Consider the following 13,994-nt stretch of genomic DNA (forward strand, 5'->3'; position numbering starts at 1 on the left):
GCAAATATAAAAGAGTAACACATGAATTAGTTTATGAGGCTACTCAAAATTTCTTTATGCCTGTACTTGTTTCATTTTAACAATATGAAAAAATAATTGATGGTACCTTCTTTCTTGTCACTCTGGCTAATTTCAGCATGAGGAAACACTTTTTGCAAGACGGCTAGGATGTTGTTGAAGCTTCTTTCTAGCAGTGGCCTTATGATGGGGGATAGTGCATGTCCTGAAGACATGACAGCACGCTGGGAAGCAGGCACAATATTCTGCATTGCATGATAAAAATCCTGGGCGTTGAGCACTATTGAGGAAACGTCTAGCTGCAGTTTATGACTGCTAGCATAGATCTGGGGGTAGCGTCTCCGCAGGGCGATCAGAGCAGCTTCGGTGCATAGGGCCTTGATGTCAGCTCCACAGTACCCTAATGCACAAAAGGAAAAGGACGACAAAGGTAAGTCCATTCTTCTACGTACCGACTGTGTTTTGCAAATGTACAAAATCAATAATTATTTGTAATTTAATCAGCAAAATGAAATCTGACCATTTAAAATCACCTAATGAAATTGTTTACTCATTAAAACTAAAAATGTTTTGAATGTTTTAATGAACACATGAACTAATAATATTAAAACAAATAATATATTTTGTGCCAACACTACCAATTGTAATATGCAATTTTTCTTCAGGAAAAGGTTTTAAAAGAATAATAGTTTCATCTCAATCCTTCATCAATACTCCCAATCATTATTTAGTCTTTATAACATTACACTTACCTATAAATTTTTACAATATTACTAATTTCCAAACACACAGAGTAGTACAAAGCAGTACATAAGCAGAAACTTCAAACACAGAGCTATTCTAGTTATTATCTAATTACTCCAAAAATTACATTTTAAAGGTGTGATCATCTCTGATAGTTCCAAAGGTATTAAAGAGAGTAAGAATTCATTAATTTTTCACATTAACTTTATATATATTTACATATTCAACTTAAAATGACATTGTCTAGTTCTAAGGGTCATACCGACAAGGGCATTATCCATTGCTCACATTTCAATGATTATAATAGTTGAACAACATATCAAGGCCCCAGTGCTTTTAAGTCATTTCACTTATTTAAGCAACAAATACATACAAAATACATAAACTATTAGGTCTTTACCACAAAAAAAAAACCCTTAAACTAACCATGTTGTTTTTTTACATCAGCAATTAAACTTGTATCTGGCCACCTTTATCAATTACGCCAGCAGGAGGAAACGCGGGAACTAGTTATAGAACATTAGTCCCTAAGATCTTCAAAAAGTAGTATCAGGTTTATCTTTTTATAGCTCAAAATTACCTCAATGAATACTAAAATACTGAAATAAAAATAGTGATTTGACAAGAACACTAAGAGGGGAAAAGAATGGCCCTAGACTAACTGGTAGAAAAAAAAGAACATTAAAGGACACACCCATATAAATCAAACTGCAAGTGATTCACACAACTACAGCGAACTATACTCCTATTATCAGTAAGGCAAGTGATCCTGTTAATCAAGTCCTATGAATAACAGAAAAATCTTCTTTAGCCTGGTCTCTGTTTTCCATAGCACTGGACACCTAATCATTTACCTATTAGGTTTATTGTCTGCCTTCCCTAACTGCAGTGTGAGCTCTGACAGCAGGGGCTTTTGTTTTGATCACTAATGATTCTCAAATACAGAGAATGATGCCTGACTTGGCATTCAGTAGATATCCGGTAAATGTTTCTTGAGTGAAAGAATGAACGAAAAGAAAAAATAGTAACTCCAAGGTTATAGTTTGGGAAGGTGAAACTGTTAGGTTACCATGCACTACCAAAAAAAGTGGATAAATTATTTCTACTGAGCTTTTTTTTCCCCTAGGAATTTTAAACAATTTTATTATTAAAGCAACTTAATCACTGTGTAACAATTTCAATGAAAAAAAAGTACTGCATTCTTTAAGAAACATTTACTCAGAGTTAGGGGGAAATTTAATATGACCTGTAAGAATTTAATTCACAGACAACTGTAAGCAGATTAAACATTAATGTGGTCCCATGACAGCAATTACTCTCCCAAACGATCCTGCAGAAAACAAAATTTACCATTTCTCTCTCTTTTTTTTCTATTTCTCAGTGATTGACCCTGAAAAAAGGTATCTTTTCCTGTGCCTACATATCTGTTAAAATTAGCTCAACAAAACAACTGTAGAACACCAGCTCACTTAAACGACTCCACTCTAAGAAGACAACCAACCCAATTAAAAAATGGGAAAAGGACTTGAACAGACACTTCTCCAAGGAGGACATACAGAATATCCAGAGACACATGAAAAGATGCTTAATATCGTTAGCTATCAGAGAGATGCAAATTAAAACCACAGTGAGATACCACTTTACACTGGTCAGGATGGCTATCATAAACAAAGCAACAAATAACAAATGTTGGAGAGGATGTGGGGAAAAGGGGACCTTAGTACACTGTTGGTGGGATTGCAGACTGGTACAACCATTATGGAAAACAGGATGGAATTTTCTCAGAAAAATAAAAATCGACCTGCCTTTTGACCCAGCAATTCCGCTGCTAGGATTATATCCTAGGAATCCTAAAACATCAATTTCAAAGAACCTAGGCACCACAATGTTCATAGCAGCACAATTTACAATAGCCAAGAGTTGGAAGCAACCTAGGTGCCCGTCAGTAAATGAATGGATCAAAAAATTGTGGTACATATACACAATGGAATTCTATAGAGCAGAGAGAAAGAAGGAGCTACTACCCTTTGCAACAACATGGATGGAACTGGAAAGCATTATGCTGAGTGAAATAGGCCAGGTGTTGAAAGACAAATACCATATGATCTCACCTTTAACAGGAAGCTAAACAACAAAACAAACAAGCAAGCAGAATAAAAACAAAAGAGACTGAAATAGAGAACAAGGGGACAGTGACCAGAGGGGAGAGGGGAGGGAATTTAAGGGGGAAAAAGGGGAGGGATTTGGAGGAACAAGTGTGAAGGACACAAGAACAAGAACTAAGGGGGATGGAAATGGGAGGGAAGTAGGGAACACAGGGCGGGTTAGGCTGGGATGGGAGAAATAGACAGAAAACTGTACTTGAAAATAATTAAATAAAATTTTTTTAAAAAGGAAAGAAAAAAAAAGAAATCATCCATTGGAGAAGAAGTAAAGAATAAACTATCTTCAAACAATATATAAACAACCAAATTTCTCTTTCTTCTTTAAAAGTATATTAAAAACTAGTGAATATACTACATGTGAGCTAATTTTGAGTGCAAAACCCAAGTTAAAAAAATTACTCAGAAAAAGTGAAAAAGCCACTGAAAGGTATTTTATGTAGTAAATGTTGTCATAACATTTGTTTGACATAATAATGTTAATAATATACATAATTACAATGTATTTACTTAATTTACTTAATTTAGTAAATATAACATAAAAACTTCTCAATAATAATAGATCCCATTTAGAGAAGTAAATTTTCACATGGATGATCATAAAAAATAGGATGTATCTTCTTTACATTTGCTTGTGAATGAGAATCGTTAGTTTTTATCTGTGGTACTCAACCTTGACTACTCATCTAAATAAACGATGAAACTAAAACAAAACAGATTCCCAACAAACTTAGTAAATCAGAATCTCTTGTGATTCTGATCATGTTTAATATTATAAATGTACATTTTGAGGCAGCTTTACAAGTGAGTCTGATACACAAAAAATTAAGACCTATCCATTAATAATATATTTCCATTTTGAGACTCTAAGACAGAATTAAAAGTACATCAAGACTATGGTTAAACAGTTTATATTTCAGGTGACCTCATACCCTAATTTAGGCTTCATCTTGTTATAATTAAGAGCATATTTTTTCACTCTCAGAAGAGTCCTTGTCTAGAAAAATAGATCCAATCATTGCAGAAATACCAAGAATACACTATTGCTTTTTGAAAGTTAAAAGTTGATGTTAAGGAAAAAAAAAAACAACATTTCATAACCATATTAATTCTACCACTACAATTGGTACTAATGAACTCTACCATTACAATTCCATAACCATACTAATTCTACCATTATAATTCTAATACTCTGATGAACCAAAATATCTAGATGCCAAAGAAAAAGCTTTTTTAAATACTGCTACTAAGATGGAAATTTGTCTGAAATTGAAAATACAAGCTATTCAAGGAGGTTATAGACTAGAAATAAGCAATAATACAATTTTATACGTTATTCTCTAAGTAAAACATCAAACATACTGAAGGCTCACAAGATAGACGGCTCCATGATACACTTCCATTCATTTTGGCCCTCTTAGTGAAAACGAATCGAGAAAGATGATTACGTTTAAGCTCCTCACTAACCTTAAGCTCCTACTATTTGTACACATGTGCTGGATACCAAAATTATTTGAACACTACTTAAAAATCACACCTACTATGCATGCAAATACCTCCAAGCACTTAGGAATTTACTTAAAGGTAACAGCTACCAAATCCACAACCTATAACAAGAGGTCAGCCACCTTGGCATTTGTCCATCAATAATGCATGTTCTTTGTTAGGCACAAACTGAACCCACACATGCTAAAACATGTTTGGGTTATAAAAAGTGATGAGTCCATGATGAATTTAAAAGGTATTGCTATTTCATTTTTGTTTGAAGACCTGCATTTAATTTTTTCATTTGAATTGGTTTTTTAATGGAATAAACATCACAAATCAAAAACATAATAAAAACTTATAATGGGCTTTTGTGTCTTTATCCAAGAAAAAATGGTATATATATAAGCAGATTCTAAACCACTATGACCACCACCCCAAAAAAGGCAAGAGAAGTTTTTCAGTACTATATGAAATTATGTCTTAAAAATTTTTTAACTTAAGGAACTGACTAAAAGCTAAAATAAATCACTTGAAAAAAATGATATGTAGTGGTCTTTGGAAATGAAAAAGGAAACTGAGATTCTAATACTTAGAATGAAGAATTAGAACATATAATATTTTGCATGGTAGACAGGGTAATAGAAAGTAATTTTAAAATACATATGTTTTAGGGAGTTTCCAAAACTATTTGAAGACTTCTGCATGTTTCAGTTAAGAATCATTCTGTGACAAATTCACAGAAGAATCTAACAAGACTTTCCCAGTCTGCTCTGTACTCTAATACAGTATCATAAAAATAGCATGAAATAAAAGGGGTCAAATTTCAAAATGGAAAAAGACTGGATTCTGCATCAAATACCACCCTCTCCCATAGCAGCACAGGGCTTTGTGCAGGTCAAGCCAAATGTACATGAAATGGGTTTGGCGCATGCTCTCTGATACCAGGCAAAGCTTAAACTGGAGTAGTGCTGGAGAGATTTACGTTTTCTCCTCACCAGAAGATGTCGAGGTCTTTGAGGTTCAAAAGCTGAGAGATGCTGCTTCGGAGATGGAGGTCCCTGTGAATGAAGAGGATAATTCGGATGTAGCTAACTGAATGGACTAATGTTCTATTTAAGTTTTAATTATTTGATGGTGGATCACAGTGATTTTTTTTCACTAGGTTTATTCTTTTTGGTTTTGGTCACTTTAAAGTTTTTTCCAAATAGGCTGTTAACTGTTAGTGGACTTATTTTGGGGATTTCTTCATAATGTTTTAAAAGTTCATGGAGAGAGGTCTTTTAATTTGTATCTTTGAGAAAACTAAGAGGAAAATAGACAAAAGATAGAAAAAGAATGAAGGAAAAAATACATATGTGTATACTTGATTGCTTCAATATGCATTCATTTTATTTTGGACCTGATTAGAGCCAAAATCCCTGAATTACATCTCCTATGTATGGTCATGTATGTAACAAAATACTCTCACCACACCCCTCTTAAGACTGTATTATTCATTCACTCTGTGGGGAGATCTTCCACTCTGTGATAACTTAACATTAAACTGGAAAGTTCTGTATTTGGGGAAACACTAGAGGATGCCATTAAATATGTTTTCTGAAGACTCCTCTCCCTCAACTTCATGAAGATGGTCCATCATGAAATCTGCAAAGTAAAAGACTACACAGTACTGCCTTAGATGTGAACCTTTATCTTTCAAGTTTACACTTACTTTTCACAGTAAAATTTCTGAAAGGGACAATTCCTAAAAGGAAACACTGTAGTAACATTTTGAAAATCCAACACTCCCTGAAAGAAATATGACTACTGAGATTTATTAGTCAATCACCTAATGGCAGCTAAAATCCTAATTTAGAAGTGTTCATACCTCAAGCAAAATGTTTAAAATAATGTTTACATTTAAAGGTAGAGCCATCCATTGCACAAAGACATAACTATACTCATTCACATTCCAAACATAAGGGAAAACAAAGGCTGAACAGAGCAAACAATGACAATCAAAGAATTCAAATAGCACTCACCAACACATTTTTCAGCCAATTCGCCTAAAAAAGCGTCTGACAATTTTGGATTCCAGTCCCTGGTATGAATCTGTAGTATGTGTTTTCTTGCCTAAAAAGAACACAAGTAAATAAATTTCTTGTCTTAAGAAAAGAAGCACAAGTTAATAAAATATATCAACCCTTCAAATATTTTTTCCGGAACAAATTATAGACTAAGCTATATCTCAGAAAAGCAAATGTTTCTTTTTAAAGAATTTAAATATCTTGTCTTCTGCATCAACTCTGATTCCCATAATAACTCTGTGAGCTATGTAGTGGAGATCACGTCTCCACTTCACAAACTAAGATGTTTAATAAATACGCTGAGAGGTGAAGGAACTTGACACTTGACTAGTGGCACATATGACTAAGTGACTGACCTAGGACTAGACAGATTTCAAAACTAAATTTCACTTTTCCACCACATCATTTTGACTATCCGAATATATATGAATAAGAAACTCTGTATTATAATAATAACTTTTAGACAAACTTTATAGATTTCATAGAATCTTTGGTTCTATCATATGCATAAAGTATTATGACTGACAGGAGCTAAACAACATGTAATTTAAAATTTTTTTAAAGTCTGAAGTCAAAAGTTTTTAATTAAGTAATAAAATATAATGCACAATATTATCTCATGTTAGTTGACACTTTGGCATTGAGAAAACAGTGAAGAAAGAAAGTTGAGTCACTACAGTCAAGCTGCTAAATTAATGAAATCAAGCAGGCTGAGGCAACAAGAAACTGTTCACAAGTGCAGACCACTTGATACCCATTATCTACACCACTGGATATCTGGAAGATTACCATCTCAGACCAACCCAGAAGCTAAAAATGCATGGCTCATTCTTCTCAAGAATGTAGCTTTTACAATAAGAACTCTCATATTTCCTTTCTTCTTCAGAACACTCAGGGTGTATTGCCTAGTTATATTTCTGATTCACAAATCCTAGGACCCTAGAATAAATCTTTGCCATTCATTTCTAGCCAAAGCCTCCTGATTCCTTGTGCTTGATGAACAGCATTTAATATATAACACAGTAAATATCAATGGAATCCATTGAAAAAATTAAAAGTTTAAGCCATTTTACCATGATTTTTTAAAATTTTTTCAAAATAGCATAATCAAAACTTTTAACATCTTTTTTCCCCCATGGTAAAAAAAAAACACTGAAGTATAAAAATCCATAATCAGCTAATACCACCACCATGAAGGGTCATATCAGAAATATTTTTGTCACATTTGTCTTCTTTTAAGGAAAAACTTGAATACACTTATTTCCTTCAACACTACTGCTTGAACTTTTTGACACTATAAAAAAATTATAACCAAGATTATAATCTTACTGGCTTGATAAGAAATTTGGAGTGCTCCACCAAAACAAAGCAAAACAAAACTTTCAAGTTGTCCAGAAATATCTTGCTCAAAAAGTAAACAAAGCCTGGAATCAATAGCTATTGCTTCAATTCCAACTTAATAAAGCAATGATGTGATATTTATTTTCTTCCACCTTGAAGTATCTTAAACAGATATTAAAAAGTCAAGGTCCAAAAAAATATCCTACAAGCTTATAGATTCTAGACTATGACATTAATTAAAAATCTATAGAGGCTTCATTAATAGCACAGGCACAGCTTATACAAGACCTTTAGTGAACCAGAAACACATAAGAAAAATTGAGCTGGAAGAGACCTCAAAAAAGATCTATTCTTATCTTTTTATTATTCTTTAATATGTTTTATTGATTATGCCATTACAGTTGTCCCATTCCCCCCTTCACTCCCCTCCACCCTGCACACCCCCTTCCCCCAGCCCCCCCTTTCTTCCTTGGGTCCAACTTTTTTGGGACTCTCTTGAGCTTTCTGGACTTCCTGGAAGTCTACTTCCTTTGCCAGATTGGGGAAGTTCTCCTTTATTATTTGTTCTTCTACTTGCTGTCTTCTACTTGCTGTTGTTCCTCTTCCCCTTCTGGTACCCCTATAATTCGGATGTTGGAACATTTAAAGATGTCCTGGAGGTTCCTAGGACTCTCCTCATTTTTTTGCTTTCTTGTATATTCATTGTTTGGCCATTTTTTTTCTTCCTTCTGGTCCACTCAATTGACTATAGTCCCAGTTTCCTTCCCATCACCATTGGTTCCCTGTGCATTTTGCTTCATTTCACTTAGTGAAGCCTTCGTTTTTTTCATCTAATTTGTAACTAAAATCAACCAGTTCTGTGAGCATCCTGATCACCAGTGTTTTGAACTGTGCATTTGATAGGTTGGCTATCTCTTGGTTGCTTAGAGGTATTGGCTCTGGGGCTTTGAGCTGTTCTTCTTGAGCCATAACGTTTTGGTCTCTTTGCGCCTGTTACGTATGAGGTGCAGAGCCTTAGGTGTTCACCAGGGCGGAGAAACCCAGGACGCTGGGTTGTGACGCAGTTTGGATGAATGGTTCATTGTTGTCGGACTTCGGTACAGTTTAATTTTCTCTGTTTTGGTAGCATTCTGGTTTTTAAATATTTGTTGTTCATAAACTTGGTTGTGCAAGGGGGTACAGTGTTTCCACCTATACCTCAATCTTGGCTGGAAGTTGGTTTTATTTATTTTTAAAGAGTGGGAAAAGGAAGGAGAAAGAGAGGGAGGGAAACATCAATTGATTGTCCCTCACGTGTCCCCAACTGGGCTCCTGGCCCACAACCAAACATATGCCCCAATGGAGAATGGAACCATCAACCCCTTGGTTTGCAAGCCGACACTCAATCCATGGGCCATGCCAGGGTAGTCTATTCTTATCTTCTCATTCATAAAATAAGTAAAAGTTTAGATAAATAAACTAAATTAATTATCTAAGGTCAAAATTACTGTAAGGTCTCTATGACATTTAAGTGCCTTGCTCCTTCTCTATATAATCAATCAGTCTCCTTTCTTTATCATACAAGCAAGAAAAAGAATGAAGAAAAAACGATTTAAGATGAGGAACATTTCATTATGTACCTTATTCTATACTGCATACAGAAGAGTAAATCACATGGCTTCCCCTGACAGAAAAGGAGCCTCCTCTACTCAGAGTTACAGGCAAATTCAAGCCCCTCATTTTTAAGGATTCATAAACACACACTTAACTGTTATAACAATAGTTATAGTGTTGTTGATGATGATAATGAAGTAGGAAAAAAACAAGAAATTAAGAAGCATTACTGCATGGAGGAGATATGTGCTATTTTATGCTAATAATTAACTAGTTATTTTATGTTTTTTCTCCTCAAACTTCAGTTCCAAGTGAAGAAACAGTCAATGATTAAACCAGGCAAACTGAAACTAAAAATACCAATTTCAAATAGAATTAGAAAAAAAGATCTTTGCATAATATATTACATAACATTTTGCATACTCAATGAATATATACTGCTCTGTTTTAATTACACATTCTTTTAAAAACTACACTATAATGAATAGCATGCTGCTTTTAATTAAATATGATCTTATAGTCATTTCTAGGAAAATCTGCATATTGGGCTCTTATACATAAACTGACCAATATTCTACAAATGTTGTTTTTATGGGAGCAAAGTTACTTTGGCTAATTAGAGACATATACTTGCCATACAAGATAATTAGTACAATCTGAAGAACTAATGAAAAGAGTAACTAAGCATCTAGAGTAACATAATCTAGAGTTTTCTTCTTATTCTCTAAAAATCATAAACTTCTGATAACACTTAATGGAAAACAGACTAAATTACCTAATAACTACAAGGTTTTAAAAAATAATTAACTATGCTGCCCATAATTAAATTTTTTTAATGAAAATTCATAAAATGCCACTCTCAAAGTTGATATGTTTTCATAAATGAATCACAAGTAAATCTCAATATATCAAAACAGAAACTCTTACCTTTTGATCAGGCAAGTTGAAAAGAAATTCTCTGTCAAAACGACCAGGTCTCCTGAGAGCAGGATCTATGGAATCAAGTCTGTTTGTAGCACCAATAACGACAATTTCACCCCTATTGTCTAATCCATCCATAAGAGCAAGAAGGGTTGACACTATGGAGCTGTAACAAAATTTTCACACAAAAAAATTTTTTAAAGGAAAGAAAAACTTAAAAACTGCTGTTTATACTAACTTTTATCAGTCTTACAATATTTATAAAATTATAACATAAATAGATCTTAATGCAAAAATCAAGAAATATGCAAAAATCATTTTCAAAAGTACTCAAATAATACACTGATAGACACTTAACACATTGCAACAACAACAAATAAAAGATAAAATGGGCTGCATCAAAATTAAGCTTTTCGGCTTCAAAGGTACACTATGAAGAAACTGAAAAGGCAACCAAGAGAACAGGAGGAAATATCTGCAAATTACATATGTAATAGGGTTTAGGATCTAGAATATATAAATAACAATTACAACTCAACAATAAAAGAAAATAACCTAGTTTAAAAGCAGTCAAGGACTTCCAGTCAATATAGCAACATAGGTAAACACAGCTAGCCTCCTCGCAAACCACATCAAAATTACAAATAAAATGCAGAACAATTATCACTCAGAACCATCAGAAATTAAGTTGAATGGAAGTCTGACAACTATAGAATTAAAGAAACCACATCCATCCAGACTGGTAGGAAGGGAGGAAACACAAACAGGCTGGTCCCACGTCCACGTGTAATGGATAAAAATTCAAGAGAAATGTCTTCGGAGTGAGGAGTCCCAGCCCCATCCCAGGTCACCCAGCCCAGGGTTCCTGTGTGAGGAAGGTAAGTTCTTATACCTTCTGGCTGCAAAAACCAGCAGGGACTGGCCCTGGCTGGTATAGCTCAGTGGATTGAGCATGGGCCTGTGAACCAGACAATCATGGTTCGATTCCCAGTCAGGGCACATACCAGGGTTGCAGGCCAGTTCCCTGCAGGCCAGTTCCCAGCAGGGGACGCATGAAAGGCAACCATACATTGATGTTTCTCTCCCTCTCTCCTTCCCTTCCCCTCTAAAGATAAATAAATAAAATCTTAAATCAGCGGGGACTGAGTCGGTGGAAGAAACTTCTGGAGCCCCAAGCAGTGCCCCTTAAATAATCCACTGGCAGACTTACTCAAGACTCACTCTCTCTGAGCTCCAGCACCAAAGGTAGCACCTCGAAAGGCACCAGTGGTATACAGGGAGAAACTGAAGTGTCTAGAATCAAGGCAGGAGCTGGCAGGAGCTGGAGGACAGCTTTCTCCCAGACAGAATGGTGGGCAAATGCCATTGTCCACTTTCTAAACCCTCCCCGCACACAGCCAGACAGCCAGCATGCTGGTGCCATATCTGAGACTCCATCAATCTGGCTAACACTGTTTGCTCCACCCTGGTGATCCCCTGACACTCTGTCCCATGCAACTTATGGGCCCACCCAAGCTGCTTTTCCTATGAGTGGCTGGTCTTGGCTCATGCTTTACAACTTCCTAAATCCTCTCAAACAAGTAACGGCTAGCCTCAGTGAGCCCCCAGCCCCTGTACCACTTGCTAAGTAGCCCCAGGCCTGGCACTAGCAGTGACCAGACTAAATTCACAGCTTGGATTTACCTGAGAATATCCAAGCCCAGCACAAGTAGCAACCATGTCAGATAGTTTTGTAGCTCAGGCAAGGTGGCCATGGGCAAAACATAGGTGGGGGCTGACTTTGGCTACCATCACCAGGAAACCCCATAGCTTCCCCACCCAGTGGACAGCTACATACCATGTTGGAACACCACCACCCTAACCCTACACAGCTGATCACCATGGAGACAAACGTTGGTAGACAGTGGCCATGCCAGTCCTTACAGCTCACTGGCCTGGGTAAATTTCTCCCACTGACCTGCCAACAACAATCAAGGCTCAACTAGAAGAGGAGGGTATATTCAGCCCACATGAATGGTACACCTTAAGTAACCAGCTGGGGTGATAGGTGTCGCTGTGCCACTGGCCCCTGTACGTAGGTACACCTACTACATTAGGCCACGATACCAAGACAAGGAGTCAGAGCAGCTCTACCTAATACACAGAAACAAACACAGGGAGGCTACCAAAGTGAGGAGACAAAAAAACATGCCCCAAATGAAAGAACAGATCAAAACTCCAGAAAAAGAGCTAAATGAAATGGAGATAAGCAATCTATCAGATGCAGAGTTCTGAACACTGGTTATAAGGATGCTCAAGGGACTTAGTGAGGACCTCAACAGCACAAAAACGTCCAGTCAGAAATGAAGGATTCATTGATTGAAATAAAGAACAATTTACAGGGGAACAGTAGAGTGGATGAAGCTGAGAATCATATCAATGATTTGGAACATAAGGAAGCAAAAACAACCAATCAGAACAATAAGAAAAAAAACCCAAAATGAGGATAGTATAAACAGTCTCTGGGACAACTTCAACAGTTCCAATATTCACATCATAGAGGTGCCAGGAGGAGAACAGAAAGAGCAAGTAACTGGAAATCTATTTGAAAAAATAAAGAAAGAAAACTTCCCTAATTTCATTAAGGAAATAGACATGCAAGTCCAGGAAGCACAGAGAGTCCCAATTATGATGGATGCTAAGAGGCCACTCCAAGACACATCATCATTTTAATTTAATAATTTTAATTCAAAGTTAAAAAGAGAACCTTAAAAGCAGAAAGAGAAAAGCAGGTATCTACAGGAGAGTTCCGATAAGATCTTCAGCTGATTTCTCAAAAGAAAGTCTGTAGGCAAGAAGAGATTAGCAAGAAATATTCAAAGTCATGAAAAGCAGGGACCTATAACCAAGATTGTTCCACCCAGCAAAGCTATTGATTAGAATCAAAGGATAGTTAAAGAACTTCCCAGAGAAGAAAAAACTAAAGGAGTTCATCATCACCAAACCATTAAGAAATGTAAAAGGGATTTATTTAAGAAAAAGATCAAACTATGAATAAAATGGCAATAAATACATGTCTATCAACAACTGAATCTAAAAAACAAACTAAACAAAAAATAACAGAAGAGAGAATCATGGGTACAGAGAGCATTTTGATGGTTGCCAGATGGCAGAGGGATGTGGGAGAATGGGAGAATGGGTGAAGACATGAAGGGAGTGAGAAGTACAAATAGGTAGTAACAGAAAATCCATGGGGATGTAAAGTATAGGAAATGGAGTAGCCAAAGAACTTATACACATGACCCATGGACATGAACAATGGTGTAGTTATTGCCTAAGAAAATGGAGGGTGCTGAGTGGAGGGGGGCAAAGGAGGAAAAACTGAGACAACTGTAATAGCATAATCAATAAAATAACATTTAAAAACATCTTTTAAAGTAAAACATTTATATAGACATTTCTCCACCAAAGATATACAAAGGACCCATCATTAGTCATTAGTGATATCCAAATCAAAACCAAATGAAGCACCTCTTTAAAATCACTAGCATGCCTAGCTGGTGTAGCTCAGTGGATTGAGCATGGCCTGTGAACCAACGGGTCACCAGTTTAATTCCTAGTCAGGGCACATTCCTGGGTTGTGGGCCAGGTCCCCAGTGGAAGCCACATGAGAGACAACCAC

The 13,994-nt window shown here is 35.9% G+C and overlaps 1 protein-coding gene across 4 annotated transcripts in view; it reads right to left on the reverse strand.

Annotated features, from left to right (window-relative positions):
• ATAD2B (ATPase family AAA domain containing 2B) overlaps nucleotides 1-13,994 on the reverse strand; it is a 137,828-nt gene that overhangs the window by 64,701 nt on the left and 59,133 nt on the right. For all 4 annotated transcript variants that reach the window (XM_037143416.2, XM_037143415.2, XM_037143414.2 and 1 more), the window contains exons 14-16: nucleotides 10,340-10,499; nucleotides 6,434-6,524; nucleotides 107-418 (exon numbers count right to left, since the gene is read on the reverse strand). In XM_037143416.2, the coding sequence (XP_036999311.2) occupies nucleotides 107-418; nucleotides 6,434-6,524; nucleotides 10,340-10,499 (563 nt within the window). The remainder of the gene's footprint in view (nucleotides 1-106; nucleotides 419-6,433; nucleotides 6,525-10,339; nucleotides 10,500-13,994) is intronic.

The sequence above is a fragment of the Artibeus jamaicensis genome, unplaced genomic scaffold (genome assembly GCF_021234435.1).
Source record: "Artibeus jamaicensis isolate MK-2021 breed Jamaican fruit bat unplaced genomic scaffold, CSHL_Jam_final contig_465, whole genome shotgun sequence".
In the NCBI taxonomy this organism is placed as follows: Eukaryota; Metazoa; Chordata; class Mammalia; order Chiroptera; family Phyllostomidae; genus Artibeus; species Artibeus jamaicensis.